The following is a 27,956-nucleotide window of genomic DNA, read 5'->3' as shown; positions in this document are numbered from 1 at the left end:
GGAATCTCCCTCTTCCGCTGCTTTCCGAGGAACAGGCAGCGCGGCTGAATGCTCTCATATCTGGGGTGGAAATCCGAATGGGGAATTAAGAAGCTGAAGCTTGTTAAGTCGCCAGGACCCAATGGGTTTGGCCCGGAATACTACAAACTCTTGACTGATCATCTTGCTCAACCTTTGGGGAACTATTTAATTTCCTCACTTCCACGGCTTCGAGTCCTTGATGCAATTTAGCTCATATTACACTGCTCCCCAAACCAGAGAAGGACCTTGCTCAGGTTGGATCCTATCGCCCGTTCTCACTGTTGAATCAAGATGTCAAGCTTTTAGCAGCTATTCTGGCGGCTCGGCTGAATTAATTTTTACCCCGCCTCATAGGGGATGATCAGGTAGGGTTCGTCCCTAAGCGTTATGCTTCCATGAATCTAAAGCGTTGATGGCGCTGCATGAACATTGGGGAGGCGGTGGCACTTCTGCGATAGCAGGCCTTGATATGGAAAAAGCCTTTGATAGTATCTCTTGGCAACATTTTTTCTGGATCTTATCAAAGCTGGGCCTTTCCTTCATTGGATTCAGGGTCTTTACACTGAGCAACAGGCCTGTCTTATCATCAATGGTGGCCTCTCGTCTTCTCTTCAGCTTTGCCGTGGAACGCACCAGGGATGTCCCCTTTTGCCCCTGCTATTCATCTTGGCTATTGAACCCTTAGCCATTAAAATTTGCTCCTGCCCTGAGCTTCGGGGTATCCGGATAGGGAACGCGGAGTCTCATATTACCTTATTTGTGGATGATATCTTGCTCTTTCTTGACCAAGCCCCCTGTCATCTGCCGGTGGCGTTACGCTTGGTGACTGAGTTTGGCTCCATTTCCGGTCTTAAAGTGAATTGTGTGAAATCTGAACTGCTACCTTTGTCGGGGCTGGAGTGGGAGCCATGGCATGATGCCTTACCAATCCCTCTAGTGCGTAAACCGATGCGTTATCTTGGAATATATCTGCATATGGACCCTCGGGTTATGTACCGCAATAACGTGTTGGCGGCTATAGATAACGCTGGAGCTCTTTGTGCTGCATGGAGAGATCTCCCATTGTCCTTGCTGGGGAAGGCGGCATTGGTTAAGATGATACTGCTGCCCAAATTACTGTAACCTATATAGGCGGTGCCTTTTTGGGTGTTACAGTGGGACATCCACAAGCTACATTCTCTTTTTACTACCTTTCTTTGGCGACATCGATCGGCGTGCATTGCGTACGCGAAGTTAATTCTTTCCAAGAGGGAGGGGGGCTTCCTGATGTTAGCGCCTATAATGTGGCAGCTCTTATGCGCTTTATTCATGAAGGGGTGACAGGGTCCACTAGGTTTTTCCCTTCAGGGTGGATGTCCAGTTGGTGTGCACCTTTCACATTTCTGAATCTTTTGCACTCTCCTCATACGCAGAGTACACAGAGGGATGTCTTGTCCTCTAAATTGAGGTTTCTACACCCTTTTCGTATGGCCTGGCACTGGTGGCGTGCAGTGCAAACCCGGTCTCCCACTGCTTCTCCTTTTTTACAACTGCAGGGCAACCCCAATTTCCTACCGGGCCTTGGTCATTCTCCATTCGTGGGTTGGGCTTCCCGGGGGGCTTCTCTTCTTTTCCATCTGATTGACCGGGAAATGGGGTTTTTTTTTCTACCTTTACTCAACTCCAAGATCAGTGGACCATCCCTCGCCATCAATTTTTTGCTTACTTGCAAGCTCATCATTATTTTCAGAGTATCCAATTACAGTATGGCACAGTGGGGCAGTGTGGCCCTCTTGATGAGCTTCTTCTTAGTGTGCCGGCTTCCCAAAGTTCCCTTTCTGTGTGGTATAGGGTGATTCGTTCCTCTGTCTCTTTGGGGCCCTTAAATTCTCTTCGGGACTTATGGAATTGGGAACTTACTGCGTCTTACACCCCTGATACCTTCATGGAGTTCTTCCATACTTTATATGCTTTTGTGAAATCCGCGGCTTGGCAGGAGACCCAATTCAAGATCCTTCATAGGGCATATATTACTAGGGAACGGGGTGCTCGCATGGGTCTCTGGGACACCGTTCTGTGCTCTAAATGCAAACAGGCCCCTGGGAAGTTTCTGTATTCCTGTTTGGAGTGTCCGGAACTTTACTCTGTGGAATTTTTCCTTTACGCAGCTTCAATTGGTATTGCAGCGTGACCTGGAGTGGGATTACAAAACGCTGCTTCTTGGCAATTAAACCCTGATGGAAGCACAAGGCCTCACTGTACCTCAGTGCCGTTTTATATATCTGACCCTCCTCACGGTTAAACGGATGATTCTAAAATACTGGACCCAGGATGGGGCTATTTCTCTAGACTGCTGGCTTACTCAGATGTCTGAGCTAGCACGGTTTGAGTTATGCTATCATACACGATCCACCGGCTCCGAGGTCCGGGCCTACCTGGCTTTATGGAGGGTGTTCCTGCAGTTGCCTCTAGTCTCTAGCCATGGGGAGGGTGCGGTAGGGAGGGTGTTTGGGGAGGATGTGTGCGCATGGTTGTGTGATTGGTTTGTGGTGGCTGGTGTGGGTGCTGTATCTTGTGTAGGGGTTTCTTCGGGATAGGTACTACGTTTTTATGACAAAAAATTTCTGAGGTCAAGTAGGGGAACTGGGCTGTTCTAGTAGTTGATGTGTTTTGTGAGCGCGGATGGGAGATATCTGCCGCTCAATGTTGCTTATCTCTTGGACTGGGGAGCTGATTGTGCTCTGTAGCCCCACCCGTTTCTTGATTATTCTAATAGTTTTTTGTCTTTGTTTCTTATGGTATTTTTGTTGTTTTTCGAATGTACACCATGTAACCTTTCTGCCAGTACTGTGTTCTCTGCTGCTGTGGCTGCTTGTTCTGTATTGTTTTTGTACTCTTCCCAGCCGCTTGTATTTGTTTGAATTTGTATTTCCCGGATGCATTTGTATTTCTTGTATACATTACATTACATTAGGGATTTCTATTCCGCCTGTGCCTTGCGGTTCTAGGCGGATTACAATATAGAAAATATCTGGGACATTCCAGTAGAATTACATTTCAGGATAGGAGTAAGTTACAGGAACAGTGAAGAGTTATGATATTACAATTTCACAGAAGATATTACTTATTACAGAAGATAATACATATAGCAGAAGATAATGCATTTTACAGAGGTAATACATGTCAACTCGATCAGTTAAGTCGGGTGTAGTGTAGAAGAGTTACAGTATATTCTTGATCACAGACAAAGAGATAATATGGATGAGTGATTCCGAAGTCGTTGATTGGGAACTCATTGGGCGGTGGTTAGAGTGATGGGAGATATTTTTTGAACAGTAGTGTTTTTATTTCTTTGCGGAACTCTTTTATGTCTGTTGTTTTGGTCAGTAATTTAGAGATGTCAGAGTCTATTTTGGCTGCCTGTGTCCCCAGGAGGTTGTCGTAGAGTTTCTTACGACAAGTACCGTTGAGTGGTGGATAGGTGAAGAGGTTCTGTGTTCTCCTTTTTCTTGGTGAGTGGTAGTAGTGAAAACGGTTATTTAGGTAACTGGGTGCCGTGCCATGGGTTACTTTGAAGATGAGACAGTAGAGTTTGAATTGTGTTCTTGCTTTTATTGGTAGCCAATGAGATTCTAGGTATGCATTGGTAATGTGGTCGTATTTGCTGAGTGAATATATGAGTCTGAGGGCTGTGTTCTGGATGGTCTGAAGTTTTTTTATTGTGTTGGTCGGGCAGGGTAAGTAGAGGCTGTTGCAATAGTCGACGATACTTAGTACCAGGGATTGGACAATGATCCTGAATTGGTCTTTTTTAAAGAATTTTCTGATTTTTCTTAAATTTCGCATTGTGAAGAATGCTTTTTGGGTGATTTTTTGGATTTGTGTTTGCATTGTACAGCATCTGTCTAAGTGTATTCCAAGGATTTTGAGGGAGTTCTGTATAGGGTACTTGATTGAGTTTACTTCCAGTTCTGTTAGGGATGGTTTTTTGTCTTTCTCTAGTAATAAGAATTTGGTTTTGTCAGAGTTCAGCTTCAACTTGTGATCTATCATCCATTTATCCACTGTTTCCAATGTAGTTTTCAGGCGTTCTGTGGAGATTGGGTTATGTATGTCGAATGGAAGGAGGATGGTAATGTCGTCCGCGTAGCTGAGAGAAGTAATATTTTGGGCGTCTAGGGTGGTGCCTAGGGAGGATATGAATAGGTTGAAAAGTGTGGGAGAGAGGGGAGAGCCTTGTGGTACTCCACATGGATTGGACCATGGTTCAGATAGATTGTCTTTAGATTTGACTCTGTATGTTCTATTTTTGAGGAAGCCTTTGAACCAGTTATGAACTTTACCTGAAATTCCTATTGCGTCTAGTATTTGGAGGAGTATGTAGTGGTCCACTAGATCGAATGCAGCTGATAAATCAAATTGGATGATTAGCAGTTTGTTTCCTTGGCTGAGGTGACTTCGAGCTATGTCTAGTAGAGATACCAGTAGAGTTTCAGTACTGTAGTTGGTTCTGAATCCGGATTGGGATGGGTGTAAGATGTTGTGGGATTCGAGGTACGTGGACAGTTGTTGTGCGACTAGTCCTTCTATTATTTTGACGTATGTTGGGATAGAAGCGATTGGTCTGTAGTTTGATGGGCTGTTTATTAGACCTTTGGGATCTTTCAGTATTGGCGTGATTATAATTTCTCCGAGGTCTGGTGGGAAATGGCCTTCCCTGAGTGTGGTTTGCAGCCATAATGTGTAGCAAGCTTTGAAGTTGGTGGAAGCTGTTGCTAGTAGGTATGGTGGGCAGTTATTCAGATCACATGCTGATTTGCAATATTTTTTGTATAGCCTGTCCAATTCGGTCCATTGGGTTTTAGGGAAGTCGGTCCAGAACCTGTCTGCTGATATTGCTTCGGCTGTTGTGGATTTTGTTAGAATCTTGTCTGTGTTGTATTGTGAGTTGTTGAATGTTGTTCTAATTGAGATGATTTTATTTTTGAAGTGGTCTGCTAATTGAGAGGCTGTAGGTGTTAGGTTTTCCTGGGTGGCTAGACATGGTTTAGTATCGGTGAGGTTTCTTACTAGGTTGAACAGTTTTTTTGTGTCTGGTTTGTCGGTGCCTATGAGGTTAGAGTAGTAGTCTTTGCGTTTTTCCTTCAATTTGATTTTGTATTGCTTGAGTTGGATTTTCCATTCTATTTTGGTAATAACTTGTTTCTGTTTTGTCCATGCCCTTTCTAGTTGTCTACATTTCCTTTTTAGTTGTAGGAGTTCGGTGTCAAACCATTTATCTGATTGTCTATGTATTTTGTTTTTTTCTCTTAGTGGTGCTAGTTTGTTCAAGGTCGATTCGCTGAGAGACCGCCAGTAGTTTATGAATTCACTAGGGTTGCTGGAATCTATTGCTGGGTCTACTGCGCTCCAGAATGTGTTTGGTTCGATTTTCTGTCTAGTCTTAAAGCTTGTTTTGAGGGGGGTGGGTTTGTTTTTGGTATGTTCCCAGTTGATGGTGAAGTTGTATTTATAGTGGTCCGAACATAGGGTGGGTTGCCAGGTGCCAACCCTTTGTGCCATACCCTTTGTTACCGCAATAAACATGATTTTTTAAAAAATAAGAAGACATAGTGAGCCGCATTGACAGAATCATCGACAGCGTGAAAGAGGAAGATACGGCGGTGAGGATCCATGTGGGAACTAACAACATGAGCAACAGGAATTACAGCAGGAAAGTACTGAAGGAACAGTTCCGGATGCTAGGAAGGAAGCTGAAGACCAGATCACCGAGCGAGGATACCGTGCAGAAAGATAGCGGAGAAGACTCACCAGATCTCAGGCAAGACAGATCTAAAGGGATACAAGAGGGAAGGAAATGCAAGAAAGGAACAGGCCACATACTCAAGTGTATGTACATGAACACAAGGAGCCTAAGGAACAAGATGGGCGAATTAGAAGCTATGACACAAAAGGATAACTTTGACATTATCGGCATCACGGAAACATGGTGGACTGAAGAAAACATCTGGGACACTGTGCTACCGGGATACAAACTATACCACAGAGACAGAGTGGGTCACAAAGGTGGGGGCGTTGCCCTATATGTCAAAGAGGGAATCGAATCTACTGGAGAGAACACGCCTGAAAGTATGAATAAGTTAGAGTCTCTATGGGTCAAAATTCCGGGAGCAAATGGATTGGAAATGAAAATCGGCATCTACTATCGAACCCCAGGGCTGCCCGAAGAAATGGATGAAAAAATGATAGATGAAATCAAACACAACTGCAAGGGAGGCAACACAGTTATCATGGGTGATTTCAACTACCCGGGAATAGACTGGAATCTAGGCACCTCTGGCTGCGGTAGGGAGCCCAAGTTCCTGGATGCTGTAGGCCAGTGTTTTTCAACCTTTTTACACCTATGGACCGGCAGAAATAAAAGAATTATTCTGTGGACAGGTATCAGTCCGTGGACCAGCGGTTGAAGAACACTGGGCTAAGTCGTGGGCCTGACCCCGCCTATCTCTACCCAATCTCCACCCCAGACCCCGCCCAGAAGAGTACTAATTGTAACACTATTTTTTTCATTCATTTTTCAAAGATACACAATATAATCTTATTAACAACACGTCAGAGAGAAGGCTTCTGGTTCAGGCACAGGACACGTGTAGGAGCCACTGCCTGTAGCTTTATGCACTGAATCAGTGAGGAAGAGGGAGCTGGCTCTAAGATAACGCCGCATCGATCGCACCGTGGACCAGCGGTTGAAGAACACTGTTTTGGGCCTGATTCACATGCTGGCCCTGTGGACCGGCAGGAAATATCTGTGGACCGGCACCAGTCCATGAACTGGTGGTTGAAGAACATTGCTGTAGGTGATTGCTTCCTGGAACAACTTGTCAAGGAAAACACAAGAGGAAACACAATTCTGGACTTAATTTTAAATGGACTACGAGGACAGGCGCAAGATGTAGAAGTAGAGGGGATGCTGTGAACCAGTGATCACAATATGATCCGCTTCGACATAGATAAGGGGTGAAACATAGATCCAGAACGACAGCCATGGCACTGAACTTCCGAAAAGGAAATTATGAAGGGATGAGACTCATGGTGGGGAAAAAGATCAAGAAGAGGATAAACACTGCTAAAACGCTAGAGCAGGCATTGTCCCTTTTTAAGGACAGTCACCAAAGCGCAAAATCTATATATACCGTGTATCAACAAGGGAGCCAAGAGGAAAAAGATCAAAGACATGGCTCACTGTAACGGTGAAGGAAACGATCAGAGACAAGAAGACTTCGTTTAAGGAATGGAAAAGGTCAAAAACAGATGAAAACTGGAAAAAGCACAAACAGCATCAACGCAAGTGCCATAAAGCAGTAAAATGGGCCAAAAGAGACTATGAGGAAAAAATAGCCAAGGAAGCGAAAAACTTCAATCCTTTCTTTCGATACATTAAGGGGAAACGACCCGGTGGATGATAATGGAATAAAGGGAGTGCTAAAGGAGGACAAAGCCATCGCCGATAAACTGAACACATTTTTTGCGCCTGTATTTACCAAAGAGGACATACACAACATACCAGAACCCGACAGGCTATACGCTGGAGGCGAAGATGGGAAACTGACAAGGTTGACAGTTAGTCTAGAAGAAGTATGCAGGCAAATTGATAGGCTTAAGAGCGACAAATCCCCAGGATCGGATGGCATCCATCTGAGGGTCATTGAGGAACTGAAAGGGACTATAGCTGAACTGCTTCAACTAATAGCCAATCTGTCGATTAGATCAGGAAGGATTCCGGAAGATTGGAAGGTGGCGAATGTTACGCCGATCTTCAAAAAAGGTTCGAGAGGAGATCCGGGAAACTACAGACCGGTGAGTCTGACTTCGGTACCGGGAAAGATGTTAGAGGCGCTGATAAAAGACTGCATCATTGATCACCTTGACGGACACAAACTGATGAGGACCAGTCAGCAAGGCTTCAGCAAAGGACGATCTTGCTTGATGAATTTGCTGCACTTCTTCGAGGGGGTAAACAAGCAGATAGGCAAAGGAGACCCGGTCGACATTGTATATCTGGATTTTCAGAATGAGTTTGACAAGGTTCCCCACAAACGACTACTTTGAAAAATTGAGAGCCATAGAATAGAGGATGAAATACTCACATGGATTAAAAACTGGCTAGCAGATAGGAAAGAGAGAGTGGGGGTAAATGGACAATACTCGGACTGGAAGAATGTCACCAGTGGGGTGCCACAGGGTTCGGTACTTGGACCTGTGCTCTTCAAACATATTCATAAACGATCTGGAAATGGGTACAATGAGTGAGGTGATTAAATTTGCAAATGATACGAAGTTATACAGAGTAGTGAGGACGTAGGGGGATTGTGAAGATCTGCAACATGACATAACCACGCTCAAGAAATGGGCAGCGACATGGCAAATGAGGTTCAATGTGGATAAGTGTAAGGTAATGGATGTTGGTATCAAAAATCCCACACACGAATACAAGATGTCCAGGGCAGTACTAGGAGAGACCCCCCCCCAGGAAAGAGACCTGGGCGTACTGGTCGACAAGTCAATGAAGCCGTCTGCACAATGCTCAGCGGCAGCGAAAAGAGCGAACAGAATGCTAGGAATGATTGAGAAGGGGATCACGAACAGATCAGAGAGGGTTATCATGCCACTGTACCGGGCTATGGTAAGCCCTCACCTGGAATACTGCGTCCAGCACTGGTCGCCATACATGAAGAAGGACATGGTACTACTCGAAAGGGTCCAGAGAAGAGCGACTAACATGGTTAAGGAGTTGGGGGAGTTGCCATACAGTGAGAGTTTAGAGAAGCTGGGCCTGTTCTCCCTTGAAAAGAGGAGACTGAGAGGAGACATGATCGAAACATTCAAGATAATGAAGGTAATAGACTTAGTGGATAAAGACGGGTTGTTCACCCTCTCCAAGGTAGAAAGAACGAGAGGGCACTCTCTGAAGTTAAAAGGGGATAGATTCTGTACGAACTGTGACAGGGAAGAGCCTGTCAGCAGTTTAAACCCAGCTTTAAACCCTGCCTTGCAAAGGCTGGCCCCTATTCCTAAGCCCAGGAAGCTGCCTAATAATCCTGTACCTATCACCAAGAGCCAACAGGCAGGGCAAGGCAGAGAGGGAAGGGCAGAAACCATAACATCTGGTTTAGAGCACTATAATCCCTTTTATAATACCTTGGGCAAATCTCCAACAAAACCTCTAGTAAAGAAAACCAGCACAGGCATGGTTAATGAGAGGGGTGTGGCTGGCAAGCAGGACGAACCCAGAGGGAGAGTGGGATTAGGCTTACAGCATAAAATGAGCACAGGTGGAAACACTAGGGGAGATTGGGAAGAAGACTGCAGGGGAGATAGGGGAGAAGACTGCAGGGAGGAATGCAGGGGAGAGACATGCCGTGCTAAGCAGAAAAAAGCCTGCTAGGAGGTCTCTGTCCCAGACCCTAGCTAAAGCACAGCTGGTCTTACAACCCTCCCAAGCTAACAGACTTCTGACTCCTAAGCAGAAGTGCAGGGGAGTAGAAAGACTTCCAGGGCAGGGCTGGCCGTTAGCTGTCCCTGAAGGGAGTTCTTACCCTGCCTCAGAAAGCGGAGATTCCCTAATGGAATTAGAGGGAGAGCTATCTGAAAGCAGTGAGAGGGAGTGCAGTCTCGCAGTATGGGATCTCCTGGAGAATCACAGTTAACAAGGTATGAATGGGGGAGGGGAATGAAAGTGAATGTATCTTTGTGTAGCGTTCTTTCTCCCGTAGCAGAACTGTGAGCATGTGTGAATGAATCACTTAGAGCCTGAGAGGGAGGCCATGTAGATAAAGGGAAGGAGGTGAGAACCTTTAATTAACTTCCCCGAGAAGTGTAACGGAACTCAGAGATCTGACATTGTGTAACCCTGAAGCAGGGAACTTTCGGGAGGGGACTTACACCAATCATAAAAGGTTGGGTTATATAAAGTTCCCTAGCCCTACCCAGGAGCATAGGGTAGTGGGGGGCAATGGACTTCGGGTGGGTTAGGCCACAGAGCTTCCTGAAGTATTTCCAAACAAAAGGAGCAAAATTAAGGAGAAAACGTTTTGGTTTATTTTTTGGCTTTTCTGCCTGGATAGCAGGCTGGACTGTGTTGTAAGGAAGAAACCTTGTGAATATATGATTTGTTTTAAGTCTCCTCAGACCAGAGGGACTACTGGAACCCTAGTGCGGTGAACTAGGGGTGATAAAGATAAAAGCTGAACTTTACCAAGAACGCAGTCTCCACTAATTATTCTACTGCTTATTCAGTGGGAGTCCTCCTGGGAGCGCTCCGTCCTTACGCCTGGGGCGGGAGCCGGGTTGCCAGCGCTAGGCTTACCCCCGGCCTCGCCACAGAGCGTAAGGAAGTTCTTCTTCACCCAGAGAGTGATGGAGAACTGGAATGCTCTCCCAGAGTCTGTTATAAGGGAAAACACACTCCAGGGATTCAAGACAAGGTTGGACAAGTTCCTGCTGAACCAGAACGAACGCAGGTAGGGCTGGTCTCGGTTAGGGCACAGGTCTCTGACCTAGGGGCTGCTGCATGAGCAGACTGCTGGGCACGATGGACCACTGGTCTGACCCAGCAACGGCAATTCTTATGTTTTTATAGTTTATAAATCTTTCCTTTTGGCTAATAATAATATTGTGATTTATAGCTAAAGAGACATATGATCAAGAAACTGTTTTATTTTACTTTTGTGATGATAAACATACCGAGGCCTCAAAATAGTACCTGGTAGGCCGCGAGTTTGAGACTACTGGATTAGCTGAAGGTTCCAGAGAATGGAGCGCCCTAGACAAAAATAATGAAGGGGTCAGCAAGGAAGAAAAGAAGAGAATGCATTGCAGGGGAAATGCAATGAAGAAAAAACTCAACTGACCTGAAGGGAATAAATGAGAAAAAATGCCATTAAGGGCATGACATTATTTGAGACCTGTGTAGAGTCACAAGGAGCAGTAGAGGGACCCAGCTGTACAACCTTTGGACATAGGGGCAGCAGCTCCAACAGCAAGGCACACCATCCTTCTGGGATGAGGTTTTTTTTTTTTTTAAGAATATTAAAAATTTTTTTTGAAAAGTGCTGACTATACTTAATATTAACGAGCCATGAAGCAGAAGGATATATGACAGACATATAGAAAAAAGGTCTGAACTGGAAATAACGCAAAAGCCATTCCTGATAGAAAATAGAAGAGGAATGGAGAAACTGAAGATAATAGGTGCAAGTAATATTAAACAGATGAATTTCCTTGCTCAGAAATATAGGGATGCACCCTTGAAGAGATTCGAACTTGTGCCCCTGTGCATCAGTGGCAAAAGACAGCTCTGGTGAGCAACAGCAAGGTACCAAGGCAGTAAATCGCAAACTGTGTGCCATGGTGAGATTGCAGGTGCGCTGCGAGTCGCCAGTGCCGGCTGACTGCCTACAGAATGTGTGAAGACAGTCAGCCAGCGCCTCTCCTCCTCCCCGGCACCTCCTCTCCTTTCTGTATCTCTCCTGTTGAGCACCCCTCCTGGCAACTCAGGATCTGTCTGCATGGCCTTCGTGCATGCACAGACGTCGGCATTATGACATCTGTTAGCGAGAGTTTAAGATTTTCCTTTCATTCTAGCTACTTTGAATGTAGCATCTTTGTATACTTCCATCCCTCAGGATGATGCACTAAGTATTATTAGGAAAAGGCTTGCACCGCATACAATACCAACAGAATTTCTTATGAAACTGGCAAGGATAACCATGAAATATAATTTTTTTTGCATTCAATAATGATTTTTATCATCAAATTTCAGGCATGGGGGCAAAGTTTGCCCCATCGGTTGCTAATCTGTATACAATACATTTTGAGATGACATGGTTATACTGTTCTCCTTTCATTTCATGTATCTATAAATGGTATACATACATAGATGACATTCTTATGTCATGGAAAGGGTCAATAGAACAACTTAGAGCCTTTGAGAATTGGTTAAACTCCTGTGATCACCATCTTAAATTTTCCATTCTTCATTCAAACACTGATATTAGTTATCTTTATTGAGGATCCTTCAAGAGAACAATCAGTTCATTACAGCTTTGTTCACTGAATCTGATAGAAATTCCTTGTTGGATTATCAAAGTTGCCATCCCAAGACACTACAGAACAGCCTCCCCTTTTCACAATTCATTAGAATAAGAAGGAATTGAAAGAGAGTTCAAAATTTCAAAAAGCAAGGGAAAAAGTTGCAAGAAAAGTTCCTTAATAGGGGCTATCCCCAGGGTGTTGTGAGAAAAGCATATAAAAGAGCACTTTATGGAGGCGTGGCTTGATGATCAGGGAGCGTGGCAGCCAGACGTGCCGACTGAGCTCTTCCTAAGACGGTGCGCTATTCTGAATAATTCTAATCTATATACAGCGATCGGAATCCAGCTTTTACCGATATAACTTACTTGTCATTCCTGCAAGTAATATGTCTTCAAACAAGACCAATAAAGGAGAGCAATCTGCCACTGTGCTCCCTAGTGTCAAGAGGCCTAAACACGAGGTAGCCTCACCAGAAAAATCGCTGCCAAAATCCATGGAATTGTTTGAGCTCTTGCTTGCTGAAATGCAGGCTTTTAAGAGTTTCATGTCTAAACAAGTTGAAGAATCCCAACTTATCAGAACGGAAATAGAGGCTCTGAATGCACAATTTACAGATGCAAGACACAGACTCGACGCGCTCAAAGATTTCAAACTGAAGCACTCAACTAAAGTTTCTCTTATTCCACTATTAAGAACAATTCTGGCACCTATGTCTAATACATAAATATCAATAGTAATTCTTCAAGAGCTCATTCTTCTAACATGCTCTTTTGTATTCACCGAAGTCCCTCAGATTACTACACTTGCACTATATGTTTGGCAAATCTTGTGTGGTGGTTCTCCTCACCGGAACTATTTAAATCGGTGTAATTAATTGTTTGTGTCAAAATTTCTTAAAGTGCCTTTGCTTATATCTAATAGATTTGTCTTTCAATGAATAAATATATATATGAACTTAGCTTTTTGATTAATTTGATTGATTTTTGAACAATTACTGTCTCATTCCCCACAGACACGTTTCATTATTCATTAGGGTCGGGGTGATGCAAAGACAGAAAATTTCAGGCAAACAGCTTATAGCTTACAACATGCCCGGGATATCACAGCACTAAAATCTGATCTGGAAGATCTGGTGAATAGAAGCCGTCAAAGCAATATTCTAATTCTGAGCATCCCCGAAACTTCGCAAGGCTCAGACATTATTTCCTTCTTGAAAAACCTGATTCCATCTCTACTGGGCCTTATCTTCAATCCGCCATTGGAACTAGAGCGAGTGCATTGTGTTCCAACTAGGCTCACTCCAAATCAGAAGTCGCCTAGGCCTATTGTGGCTAAACTGCTGAGATATCAGCATACCTTGCGTATTCTAACCTCTGCAAAAGAAAATCCTCTTCATTCCAGATCTCACAAAATCCACGGCGGTCCGGAGGAAGCTTTTTCTACAATGGCAAGATTTAAAAGACATTGGAGCCAGATTCGGCCTCCTCTATCCTGCTAAAATGCTGATCACCCACAAGAACAAAACTGTAACGTATTTAGATCCAGCTGAATTACAACAAAATATAGACTATTAAAATGCAATAATTTTAGATTATATGTGCTGCTGTTAAACCCACTATATTCTTCATAGCTGTGTATACTTACCACAGTATCTTTTCTCAAACTCGCACCGCCTGGGAGGCTCCATTGTGCACGGAGGCCACCCAATGAGGCTTTAATCCCACCCGATCTTTTCTCTTTGTTTATAAAATGTAATTTCTCTGGCACAGTTTGCCTTTTAAAGTCTTGACATTTTGTTGTTTCCTACAGTTTGAGAAGCTTTGGTACTATTCTATGTTAAAATTCCTGTTATACTGTATAATTGCATATTTCTTCACCCAGATATTCTTCTTCTATAATCTAAATACTGATATGATGGTTGCACTATATGAACAGTTTGCATTTAATAACTTTTAATGTCAATGGGCTCAATCATTGTATCAAAAGGAAAAGTTTCTAATTATTTGAGATCACATACCGTATTTTCTCGCATATAACGCTCGCGTTATACGTGGTTTTTACAAACCGCGCATACCCTTGCGCGTTGTACAAAATTTTTTTTACATAGTTCCCCCCCCGATGTCCGATTCACCCCCCCCCCCCCGCAGGACCACTCGCACCCCCACCCCGAAGGACCGCTCGCACGCACTCCCATCCGCACCCGCACCCCCAACCTGAAGGACCGCTCGCACCCCCACAGCCTCCTGACCCCCCCCCCCCCATCATGTAGAACTCCTACCAGTGTCCTGCTGCTTCCTCTTGGCGGTCCCGGCCCTTCTGTGAGCTCTGCGCCTTCCGCTGCTTCTTCCGGCGTCCCGCCCTTTCTCTGACATCAAGCCCTCTTGCCCCGCCGACTCCCCGACACGATCGGGGCAAGAGGGAGCTCAAGCCCTCTTGCCCCAGCCAACCGCGGCACCCCCGACACGATCGGGGCAAGAGGGAGCTCAAGCCCTCTTGCCCCAGCCAACCGCGGCACCCCCAACACGATCGGGGCAAAAGGGAGCCCAAGCCCTCTTGCCCCGCCGACTCCCCAACTCCCCAACATTGTTTAAAAGTTAAAGGCACTTTATCCCACATGATTTATGAATGCCCCCAGATTCTACCCTTTTGGACACAAATATGGGCCTTCATAAGAATTGTTTCAAATTGTACTGCAGATTTATCTTTTGATATAATTATAATGTGCTCTCTCCATCCATGCTTTACTAACTTCCTGTGAACTGCAACTGACAGATATTCTGCTGTCAGTTGGCGTACAGCAAATCCTACAAAACTGGAAATCAGCTTCCCTATTAAATTCTCTGGTGGTACTCAATCTGTTTATACAAACAATACGAGAGCATGCTATGAACAAGAGACGATTTCCCTCCAGAACTTCAACCCATAATATATGGACACCCATTGACAAATACTACAATCTCTTTAATTATTTGATGTTTTTTGTAACACATACATTTCTGATATTTTTTATTTTGTATAACATATATGCACATAGTGCCAAGCTTCTGTATACTGTTATAGTTACATGATGTTCATTTTTTCTATTATTTCTCATTACTCAATAAACAAATTGAACAAAAAAAAAAAAAAAAAAGAGCACTTTATTGTAACCGGGACTTACTCTTGGGATGCAATAGGACAAGTGATAATGATGACAGGATGATTTGTGTCCTGAGATATGATGCTAAAGGATTTTTTCCGTAAATCTTTAAAAACTACTCTATTTGCCAATCATTTTGAAAACTAATTCTTTGAAATTTTGCTATTATCTTCTATTTATCATTTGTAAATAATTCCCTGTTTATTTAATTGCTGTAAACCAAGTCGAGCCTTCTTAGAATGCCAGGTCCATGTGATCATTTTGCTATTCTTCCATCCTTTCTCCCCAGTCTCCATCACAAAGTTGCACCATTTCTTATTCAGAATAAACTGTGTTTTCAGTACTTGTGTAAATAGCCCTCCCAAACCAAGAGGAACTTTATTTTTGGAAGACCCAAACACTCCCTGCCTCTCCATTATCATCATCATCAAGCTTTAAAACCTATTCTTCCAGAGCCAAAAGAATTTCAAGCAAAGCAGAGGGTTTTCAAATGTAACCTACAACCCACAAGAAGCCAATGGAGTTATTTTAACCAATTTAATATGTTGAATTTTATTTGATTTTTGTATTTGGAAATATCAAAAATAATAAATGACATTGCATCAGGAGGATGACAGACACAATGATAGCACTTAAGCAAGAACATGTGTATTGCTGCACTATCCAAGCTAAATCTCTTTTGTCAGTAAAAGAGCCCTTCCATTGCCAAGCTTAAACAGTGCAACACCAGTTAAGAATACTCAGTTAACCAGAATTATTACTTTAATCTACAAAGAGACTAGTTTTGTACTGTCTTTAGTTCAGCCAATTTCAATTCAATTATAATTTTTTTCCCCTCAAATTCTTTATTTATTTTTCATCTTACAACAAGTACACAATATTACATCATTTAAAACTTTTACACATCACTTGAATTTCTTTCTATTGTCATCGTAAGTACATAAATTTATTCCCTCCCCACCCACCCTTCCTACAAAAATTTCAATCAAAAATATCATATAAATATTGTATTCTTATCTATTGATTAAACCTTCAATAGAACTTTATACCATCCCCTCTCCCCCTCCCCTTCCCCCTCCCCCCTATGTATAAATATATTGTCAGTGGAAAATGATGTCTAATCATTACAATAATTTGTCAATGGCCCCCAAATCTTTTTAAAATTATTATAATTCCCTTTCTGTATAGCAATTGTTCTTTTCATTTTGTAAATGTGGCACAACGAATTCCACCAGAATGTATAGCTAAGATTATTTTAATTTTTCCAGTTACTGGTGATATGTTGCATGGTGACTCCTGTCATAATCAATAGAAGTTTATTATTGCTTGATGAAATTTGACATTTTGTTCTCATTGACATACCAAACAGAATTGTATCATATGATAATACTACATGGTTTTCTAATAAAGAATTTATTTGAAACCAAATTGATTTCCAAAAGGCCATGATACAGGGACAATAAAATATCAAATAATCTAGGGTCCCTGCTTCGAGATTACAATGCCAGCATCTATTAGACTTAGAGCTATCTAACTTTTGTAATCAAACTGGGGTCCAAAGTGCTCTATGTAACAAAAAGAACCAAGTTTGTCTCATAGATGCAGACACTGCATCTCATTCTCCAAGACCAAATCTGTGGCCATTGAGACGCAGAAATTTGATGCTTAATCTCAATGCTCCAAATGTCTTTAAGTCCAGTCCTTGGTTTTTTATTCATAAATCCAGATATCAATTTATACCACTGTGCGGATTGGTGTCCCAAGAAATCCGCCTGAAAGCATAAGAACTCCAGACTATACTGATTATTGAGATTTTTCCATTCAGGGAACCCCTCCTGAATAGCCTGCTTCAGTTGCAACCATCTAAAACTTTGTGATTTATTAAGACCATATTTATGTTGCAACTGTGAAAAATCAAGCAGTTTACCATTTGAAATAACATCATTTAAAGTCCATATACCTGCAATAATCCAATGCTTCCAAACGATTTTAAATCCGCCAATTTGAATCTTGGAGTTTATCCAAATAGATTGATTTGTTGATTTATTTATTGGGTTAGGTGTTAAATTACTAACATATAGCAATGTTTTCCATGTATCCATCAATATTCTGTTCTCTTTATATTTCCTAGGCATCTTAATACTGAGAACATGAGATAAATTTAGAGGAAACAAGAGTCGCCATTCCAAATACAACCAATCCGGGGTATTTTCCATAAGCTCTGGGAGGACCCAATAATAATAATAATAATAATAACTTTATTCTTATATCCCGCCTGTAATCTTGCGACTTCTAGGCGGTTTACAATAAACTAAACTGTAAATACAATCAAGAGAAGTTTTACATACAGCGAATTAGAGAGTATAGCGGTTTACAATAAACTAAACTGTAAATACAATCAAGAGAAGTTTTCATACAGCGAATTAGAGAGTATAGCAGTGTATATCTCGTACAACTACTTAAAGAGTATAGCATTGTACATCTGATAACATTAGTAATGTTAACGTCAGTTTGTGTGTTGCAAGGCCAGGAAGCGCCAAGTTGTTTACACAGAAGTAGAAATATTCCGTAAGTTCGTATAGTGTTCATGTTTAGTGATTAGGGGTTTGGGGTTAACAGTTGCAAGTTCAGGTGTGTGGTGATGTTACGAGGGGGGTTGATGTTCCGGTTCGTTACCTAGGTATTTCAAGAATAGGTAAGTTTTTAGGTGTTTTCTGAATTCTTCATAGTTGTTTGTGTGCGCAATTAGTTTTTCTAGGTCTTTACCCCATATGGCAGCTTGATATGATAGCAGTTGTTGATGGTGTCTCTTATATTTGCACCCTCTAGCCGGTGGGGAGATAAATTTCATGTGTGTTTTTCTTTCATGTCTGTTGGTTGGGAATGAGAAGAGGTCTGTAATGTATTTTGGGGCTAGACCATTTAGTACCTTGAAGCAGAGACATCCTAGCTTGAACTTCGTGCGCGCCTCCATCGGTAGCCAGTGTAGGAGTCGGTAGGAAGGGGTTATGTGATCGGACTTCTTCAGCCCGAAGATCATCCTGACTGCTGCATTTTGTATCAGTTGTAGTCTTTGCATTTGCTTCTGGGGGATTGTCAGATGGGTGATATTGCAGTAGTCCAGGTGATTTAGTATTAGGGATTGTACTAGAATTCTAAAAGCTGAAGTGTGGAAGTACGCCTTAATGGACTTAAGTTTCCAGAGAGTGAAAAACCCTCTTTTGATTAAGGAGTTTATGTGGTCCTTCATGGTTAGTCCTTGGTCTAGTATTACTCCTAGAATCTTCATCGTTGGTTGAATGGGGTAGTTTAGATTGTTAATGTGTAATGATATTGTCGTGTTCTGTGCGTGTGGCGAGGCTATGAAGAATTTAGTTTTTTCTGAATTGAGCTTCAGTTTGAAATCTGTGGTCCATTGATCCATCGTGTTTAGCGCTTCAGTTGCTGTTGGTGTGATTTCGGAGGGGGATGCTGTAAATGGGATTATGATTGTGAAGTCGTCTGCGTAGCTGAATACTTTTATGCCTTGCTGGGTTAGCTTTGTGCCTAGTGAAGCTATGTAGACGTTGAAGAGTAGTGGGGATAGTGGGGACCCTTGTGGAACGCCTGATGGGTTTCTCCATGTTTTAGAGAGATTGTAGTTGAAGCGAACTTGATAGGTGCGGGTCATAAGGAAACCTCGGAACCAGTTCAGCACTTTGCCTCCGATGCCGATTGAATCTAAGCATTGTAGTAGTTTTTTGTGATGTACCAAGTCGAAGGCTGAGCTCATGTCGAATTGCATCACTAAGGCTTTGTGGCCCTTACTAAATAAGTTACGTAAGTATTCTAATATTGCTGCTATCACCGTCTCAGTGCTGAACAGAGGTCTGAAACCTGACTGGGTTTCATGTAGTAGTGAGAACCGATCTAGGTAGTCCATCAGTTGGGTTTGTACCAAGCCTTCCATTATTTTTACAAAAAATGGGATGGATGCTACTGGTCTATAGTTGATTGCTGAGGTTAGTGGTATTTTATGATTTTTTGGGATTGGGGTGATTATAATGTGACCATTTTTTGATAGGAATTTTCCGTTTTTGAAGTTGTTGGACATATGAGTCCATAGTGTTATCTTAAAGTCTAAAGGGGCTGCTTTCATTATGTTGGGTGGGCAGGGATCTAGGATGCAGTTTGATTTCGTATATTTATTGTAGAGTTTTATGAAGTTGTTCCATTCTAGGTCCTGAAAGGAGTTCCAATACATACCCTGGCGTAAAATATAGGCTTGATGATACCTATAAAAGTTTGGAAAATTTACCCCACCCTCCGCAATTGGTTTTTGTAAAGATACTAAAGCAATTCTAGGCATTTTACCCAGCCAAAGAAATTTTGTAAAAATACCATTTAGCTTTTTATAAAAGGACCCTTGAAAAAAAACTGGTATCATACTCATTTGATAACAAACCACATTTGATAACAAAACTCATTTGATAACAAACCACAAAATTATCATTTTAATAGTTTGGACTCTCCCCCACCAAGAAAGATGTAAGAGATTCCATTGTTCACACATTTCTGTTACTTTTTTAATAAAAATTTTTCATTCTCTTTCATTGTGTCCTCTAGTGTATTTTTTATTCTAATACCTAAATATTTTAATCCATCTTCTTTCCATATAAATGAGAATGAATCAAATAAGCCTTTAGTACAATGCACATTAAGTGGAAGAATTTCTGACTTACTCCAATTTATCTTGTATCCTGAGAATTTTCCAAATTTCTCTATCAACTCTAGCAAGCATGGAATGGTAATTTCTGGATTTCTCAAATAAAGCAGTATATCATCTGCATATGCAGAAACTTTATATTCCCAATCTGTACGGGGAATACCCTGTATCCCCTTTGCTTGTTGAATGGCTAATAATAAGGGTTCTAATACAATATCAAAAAGCAAAGGAGATAATGGACAGCCTTGTCTAACCCCCCTCTGCAAATTAAAACGCTCTGATAAATTATTATTAATATACAATCTTGCAGCAGGGGAGCTATACGACGTCTGAATCATTTGTATAAATCCCAAACCTATACCAAACCAATCTAATGCTTGATACATAAAAGTCAACTCAGCCCGATCAAAGGCTTTCTCTGCATCCAAAGAGACAGAGAAAGCCGGATCTTTCATGGCTTTTGTTAAATTTAACATATGAAAAGCCAATCTGGTATTATTAGAGGAATGTCTCTTGGCAACAAATCCCGTTTGGTGCATGTCAATAATAAAAGGGAGAGCCTTAGCTAAGCGTAAAGCCAATGTCTTAGCTAGAAGTTTACCATCAACATTGATTAACGAGATAGGCCTGTAGTTTGAAACCAAAGTGGGATCTCTGTTTGGCTTTGGCAAAACGATTGTTAATGATTCTGCCATAGTACCTGTAATACAACCTTTAGTTAGTTGGTACTGATATAAATTTAATAAATGAGGTAATAAGGTAATTTGAAATTATTTATAAAACTCTACTTTGAAACCATCACCACCTGGAGCAGATCCAGCTCTAAGAGATTTCAACGCTGTTTCTAATTCTTTTAGTGATATAGCTCTTCCAAACTTCTTTTTATATGTTCAGGAACCTTCGGTCCAATAATTAGATTCAAAAATTCTAAACCATCTTTTTTCCTATCTTCATTAGGCTCAGAAGAATATAGGTCTTTATAAAAATTTAGAAATTGACTTAAGATATTTCCAATTTGAGTATGTGTAACTCCTTTCTCATCCTTTATTGCAATAATTTTTGTCCTTCTTTTCTTTGCTTTAAGATAGTTTGCCAAAAAATCTTCCCGCGTTATTTGAAATTCCTTAATACATTGTTTGTTGGGAAAACAAATCTTTCCTTATAAATTTTGAAGATATCTCATTATATTTTCCTTTTAATAAAACCTGTAAAGTATTTTGCTCCCATTTATCAACTAATTTAGTTTCCAAATGTTTAATTTCTTTCTCCAAATCAGAAAATTGTTTTTTAAGTTGTTTTCTGATATATGCCGAGTATGAAATAATATTTCCTCTCATGGTAGCCTTAAATGCATCCCATATTGTTTCTATGGTAATTTCTTCTGAAGTATTAATTTGAAAAAATTCAATCATTTTTAATTTAAATTTTTCAAGAAAATTTGAAACCGCAATCAATGTATTATCGAATCTCCATACAGACCTGCTATAATCTTGCTCATCTAACTTAAATTTGACCCATACACCACTATGATCAGACAAAATGAAAGGATCTATGGAGGCTTTTGTCACTTGTTGTACTATTATATTTGAGACAAAAATATAATCTAATCTTGAAAAAGACTTGTGAACTTGCGAGCAAAAAGAAAATTCCCGTTCATTAAAATGAAGTATCTGCCATATATCTTTCAAATCACAAGATTGTACCAGATTATCTAACCCTAAGGATTTCATAATTTTACTTAGTTTTTTATCTATTAATGGATCCATCACAGCATTGAAATCTCCAGCCACCACTAAATTAGTAGCAGCCAGTGGGAGTAATAATTGTTGTAACTTCTTAAAAAATTCACTTTGATTCGTATTTGGGGCATACACATTAAACAATTCCAGGGTATTATTTCCCATGCTCATTTTCACATGTACCCACCTACCCAAGAGATCAGAATCAATCAATTGAAAATTAGCTGAACATTTTTTATTTACTAGTATGGCAACCCCAGCTTTTTTCCCAATTGCAGGGGCGAAAAAACACTGTTTTACCCAACCCCCTTCCAGCTTTTTTGACTCTAGCATTGAAAGGTGCGTCTCTTGTATATAATATATATCAGCATTTTATTATTTCAAGAAGGCAAACATTTTTTTTCTTTTTATTTGATGGTTAAGGTCATTAACATTTAATGAATAAAGTTTAATCTCAATTATAAATTTTTATTTCCATATACGTAATCCAATATAAATATTTAGATTTATTTAAATTAATATGAATAGACATCATTACCCAGATTTTGAAATTTTGAAAATTAAATTTTTCTTTCCCAAACCCTCCTTTCCCTATCCTTACCCCCTCCCCCAACCCAAAATACACCTTCATTTCCCTCCAATAGACAATGAATGTATCTTTCCCTAGCCCATATACTCCCTTTCCCTTCCCTCCCTCCCCACCATAATAATATTGACTGCTTGGAAGTATTTATGAGAAGCAAAATCCCAAAGCTCCCCCCAAAAAAAACTATCTTAAAAGAAATTCCAGTTTAATCAAATCATATAAATCAAATCCTGTAAATCATATTGAAATTGAATAATTGATTATAAATTAATATATCAATAATCTATAACAGGTAGAATAAAATATCCATACAAACATTGACTAAACATTTATAACTTATTATTTCTTTAACTCACTTAGTTAAATAATCTCTGCAATCCCTATGTTCAATTGATAAGAAAAAAAAACACTTATGAATATATTTATTTCTCTAATATCTTTTCCAAATGTATATAATTATATTACCACCTTGACTTCTTAAATTATAACTTAGAAATCATACTCCATTTTAATTAAATTGTTCTGACAATCTATTCCAATTTTTAACATGACCGACACCATTATATGACTTTATATTATTCAACTACCTATTTTAAATTCATTTTATATATTTATTGTGAATAAATAATCTTAATTATTAATTGTTAATATGACTTGTAATTAGATTCAATTAATCTTAAAATATCCCTGCACATATGACTCAATTCCATTTTAATTTATATTCAATTTATATTAATTTATATTCAATAAATAAACTCTCATCTTAATGAATTAATTATTTCTCTTTTATCTTTAATTCAATTATTTTGTTTAGAATTTCATCAATACATTGCCTTTTCTAAAAAAAAAAAAAAAAAAAGTTAGAACACCTACCTGATTCTGACACTCTAACTTTACTTCTTCCTGAACAGACTTGGGCAGCGGGGTTGGTGTTGGATGGCATGGGTCCATTTGTTCAGTCTTTTCCACTTTCACTTTTACATCCTCCAGAGACAGACTAGGTGTTGCTCCTAGCTCCTTCTCATCTTTGTCTAAAAGGTAGCGCAAGAGCTGATGGTCCTTAGTTTCCTTTTTCTTTGCTGTCTCTGGCTCTGGTTTTATCTCAGGGGTGCTCATTGGTGTTTGACTTGGGGCTGAGGCAGACACTGTCCCACTATCCTTTCTGTCTTGTTCCAAAGACAAAGTGCTGATATCAGAAGGACTGCCTTCTTGTAAAAGCCGATGTAAGATTTTGTGACGTTCGGTCAGAGAGCTGTGAGAGGAGGGGCATGAATTATTTGAAAGGTTACTAGACCCTGAATGCGAGGTACCCGTGCAAGATAATACATCTCTACAACTAGTGTCTGCATCTGCATGCCGCAACTGTTGCTCTGCAGTTGTAGCCAAAAGCTGCACCAATTTGTGGCTGGGAGTAGCTGGAGAGTTTCTACTATCCCCTTCAGAGAGTCTGTCAGTGCTATGCAGTAGGCCTGAATCCAGTGACTTACCATCACTAGAGCTATTGTCAGACTGAATCATTTCACTTAAAATTGATGCAATTTCCTTGGTGTCTTTTTGTTCCATTTTCATTGGCTGCATACTTAGCCTTCCAGGTGAGTTCTGTGAGCTTGTCTGTCGCAGAACAGGAGATGATGAAAACCCCAAAGATGTACCAGGTCCTTCATTAAGTCCTTGCAAAGAATTCAATGGGGTATTTGAAAAAGATCTGTTATTGTTGCTGCATCCACTGCTTGCCAAACCTACTGGAGAAGTGGTAGTGGAGAATCCATTTGGGGCACTGGGACCATCACTGAGCCCTTGCATGGAATTTAATGGTGAATTTAAAAATGATCTGCCACCTCCTGACATGTTACAGCCACTACTAGTCATGCCTACTGGAGAGTGCATGGTAGACAAAGGAGGAGAAAAGGGATTGCTTGATACTCTAGGCCTTGTTAACAATCCTGGGCTGCCCCGAGACCTTGGAGACATGAACTGTGGTGGGCTTATTCTTGGACTACTCATGGGGGAATTGAGGTTTACATGGTGATTACTATTCTGGGGACCAGTCTGTCCCTGGTTTAAGGCAACACTGGCTCCTAGCTGATTTCCAGGTGAACATCCATAGCTTGTCTGGCTGACAGAGTTGCTGATGCTGTGCAGGCCAGGGCCTGGTTGCTGGTTTACTGTAGTTGTCAGGCTGTTGCTATTGGATAGGGAGGTAGTAGATGGAAAGGTCATAGCTTGAGCTGGGGAACTGTTAGGATTTATAGAGGAATTTAGGCGGGATAGTGTCATTCCAGAAATAGTATTTTCTTGAGGAGAAAGTGGATTCTGGTCCCTAGAGAAAAAAACCCAAAACAAAACAGAAGTAAAATTGTATTGATAATTTTAAGCTTTCACAAAAAAACATTTAATTATGCAGCAATGAAATTAAGCTCATTCAATCCTTCAGAAGCAGTAGTAACACAATGCACACAAAGAACATTGAATAAATATTACTGAGAGAGAAAAATCAAATGCATTCTGTGATAAGGACACACAAGCCTACAGTGCTCACTGGTAAATATGCTGAAATCTGACTTGCTGCAGACCACTGTAACTTGGCAAGCTCTGTGTTATGTTATGGTTTGATAGAGGAAGCTATATCAGCAAGATGTAAACAAATTTCTTCGCTATAGTAAAATTGCCTATTTGTAACAGATCTTTTCCAAAAATAGTAGCTCACAGGTCATGTATTTGCCCTTGGTAAACAAAATCTTTTAGAGCTTTCTAAAACAACAAAAACCAAAAGCCTCGCTCTGTCCGTACATCTCTAATTCATATGCTACAATGACCTTTCTAAGTTCCATATACCTTTGACTAGGGGATAATCACTCCAAAGTTGAGATAGGTAGCAAAAAAAAGGAGGAAAAAAGGTTGACTCGAATATAAGACATGGAGGGGGATTAATATTCATGCGCCCTGCCACCCCCATCCCTCACTCCATCCCCTGCAAGGACCTACACTCAGCCCCCCTCACTCCCTGCCAGGATCTGCACCCTGTCCCCCTACCTGCTCTGCCAGGTTCTGCACCCAGCTTACTCCCAGGCTCTCCATCCTGTCCCCACTCCTTACCCGGCTTTCCACCTTGTCCCCATCCCTCCCTGCCAGACTCTGCACCCTGTCCCACCTCTCTCCCGATGTCCTGCAGGCCTCCATCAAGCCTGCCATATGACCTGGTGGTTCAGTGGTAGGCCGGGACAGGAGGGATTTATTTATTTAAAAGATGTCTTAACTTCTTATAACTAGGCAGATTTACAAAAGACAATCATATAAAATAAGAAAAACATAAAGCACATATACAAACAACAACAGGTCCTTCATATCAGCCATGTTTTATAGCACTCGACAGCGTATCAATACAGAAACATTCAAAATCCTATCTTCTGTCCTGGCCGACTAACAATTTTTTTTACCTCCCTCTTTCCTCCCTCCCCCATACATTTTTTGACTTTTTGAATCTCTGGTGGTCCAGCGGTGTATCAGGCAGGAGCGAGCTTTCCGCGCTCCTGCCCTGTGCTGAGCCCCTCCCTCCCTGAATGGCTGCCTGAGTTCTCACAGCCCAGTGGTGTACCAGGCAGGCACTGAGCCACTCCCTGAATGGCTGCCGCCAGATCTCGTGAGTCCCGGCGCCCAAGTCAGATTGCCTGCCAATCATTCTAGGGCATCGGTTACAGAATCACAGCTTTGGGGAGTCCCTGCCGCTCAGCTGATGGGGAGGAGGGAATTCACCTGCTGCGATTGGCTGAGCAGCTGCTGCAGGGAATCCCCAAACCCCACTCCTTCCCTCCACCACCACTGTCTGCAGCAGGAGGGATACCCACTCCCTCCTGCTGTCACTACCCGCAACATCCCCGATAGGAGGGATGCCCACTCTCTTCCGCCAGCAACTCCTTAACATCCCTGGCAAGAGGGATGCCTGAATCCCCCGAGGGCTCCGTATCTTGAAGGAACCTAAGATGGTTACTACAGACAAATCTTTTCAAGATAAATGGACTGCAATACTTAACCGTTGTTCAAGAGATTTGATGATTTTATTAGTGGAAACAACGTTGGCAATTGAAAAAGAACTATGCAAGAAAGTTGGAATGGTGGAATTGACACTTAAAGAACACATGGAACAGGATGATTATAAAAAACAACGGGAGGAACTACAGAAAACCCTGACACAATTCCGGGAGGACATTAAACAAACTAAAATTAGGAAGTTGAGGAAAGATGAGAGAGATTATCAGACCGATAAGGTTTATTCTTGGAATAAAAGACCTACACCGGGAGGATCAAGGAAAAAAGTAGCATTTGATAGCTCATCTGCCGACACAGTTGGATATAGTGATGAGTTCAGCGACACCTCGTCCACTAAACCATCGTGGGATGGGGAAGATACATCCAGGAATACGCGAACGAGGGGGAGAGGTTGCCAACCACAGAGGGGCAGAGGCCAAACAGGGGTCCAAGGGAATGCCAGGACCCAATCGAAACAGACTTATCAGTGATTAACCTCTCTTCTTATGTCTCGACGGACCAGCTAGCCCTACTTGAATTGGGTTTGGGTTTTGTGGTATCTTCGCCCACTGATTTCTTTAGATTAATGATTGCTTTCTATACATTCATCAGGAAGTTGCAACTAAAAGTTTTCTTTTACCAGCCAATGGTTGAGTCTGAGGAGGAACATGAGGAAGAGAAACTTGACAATCTCCAGGACGAGATCCTGGACATGGAAGAAGATGGGGGGTCCATTTGCAAAGCTCCATCTAGATGGTGTCCCTCCGGACCAATGAATCTGGTTATTCAAACCTTTAGGGATTTGGTGTTCAGAGAAGTACAAATGATTGAAGAGGGTGAGACCTCCGGTCGTATCAAGGGTGAGACCACCGGTCGTATCAAGGAGGAAGATGATATTTTCTTTCTTAAAGGACCCTCGGCAACAAGAAGGCATCCACTAAAAATCAGGGGCAGGAAATTTCATGGTGACACCAGGAAGTATTTCTTCACCGAAAGAGTGGTTGATCATTGGAATGAACTTCCAATGCAGGTGATTGAGGCCAATAGCGTGCCAGATTTTAAGAAAAAATGGGATGCACATGTGGGATCTCTAAGAGGGTAAATTGGGGGAGGGCAATCAGAGCAGGCAGACTTGATGGGCTATGGGATATCTAGGAGGGTAAAGTTAGGGGAGTGGGTCATTAGTGTGGGCAGACTTGATGGGCTTTGGCCCTTTTCTGCCGTCATTTTCTATGTTTCTAAAGACTATAAAGCCAATATCACATGGTCACAATATCAAGGCATGTTGGACCTAGTAAATAAGGACATTATGATAACTAAAGCAGACAAGGGGGGAGGGACGATTATTATGGACATGAAAGATTATGATCAAGAGGCAAGAAGACAGTTACAGGATAGAGTGGCTTATGAACCATTGGGGAGCAACCCCTTAGAAAGGTTATAACAGAACATCACACAATGGGTAGATGACCACTATAAACAAGGGATAATCACAAAAAAGAACTTGTGTTTCTTATTGAAAGATATCCAAGAACCCCCACTATTCGGTTTGTTCCGAAGGTACATAAAACCCTCTATAATTCACCCAGGAGGCCCATCGTCAATATTAGACAATACTGGAACCCCTATCTAAATTCATTGATGTTTTTCTAAACAAAGAAGCTGCTA

At 41.4% G+C, this 27,956-nt stretch overlaps 1 protein-coding gene across 17 annotated transcripts in view; it reads right to left on the bottom strand.

The window, feature by feature from the left end:
- The window catches only part of NCOA1 (nuclear receptor coactivator 1), a 631,796-nt gene that overhangs the window by 306,702 nt on the left and 297,138 nt on the right, over positions 1-27,956 (bottom strand). For all 17 annotated transcript variants that reach the window (XR_004538963.1, XR_004538966.1, XR_004538965.1 and 14 more), the window contains one exon: positions 23,136-24,582. Coding sequence is in view for 13 of the 17 variants with exons in the window: in XM_033939863.1 (XP_033795754.1) it covers positions 23,136-24,582 (1,447 nt within the window). In the remaining 4 variants the exon portion in view is untranslated. The remainder of the gene's footprint in view (positions 1-23,135; positions 24,583-27,956) is intronic.

Source organism: Geotrypetes seraphini, chromosome 3 (assembly GCF_902459505.1).
Source record: "Geotrypetes seraphini chromosome 3, aGeoSer1.1, whole genome shotgun sequence".
Classification (NCBI taxonomy): Eukaryota; Metazoa; Chordata; class Amphibia; order Gymnophiona; family Dermophiidae; genus Geotrypetes; species Geotrypetes seraphini.
Note: the sequence above shows the minus strand (reverse complement) of the source record. Positions and strands in the feature narration are given on the sequence as shown.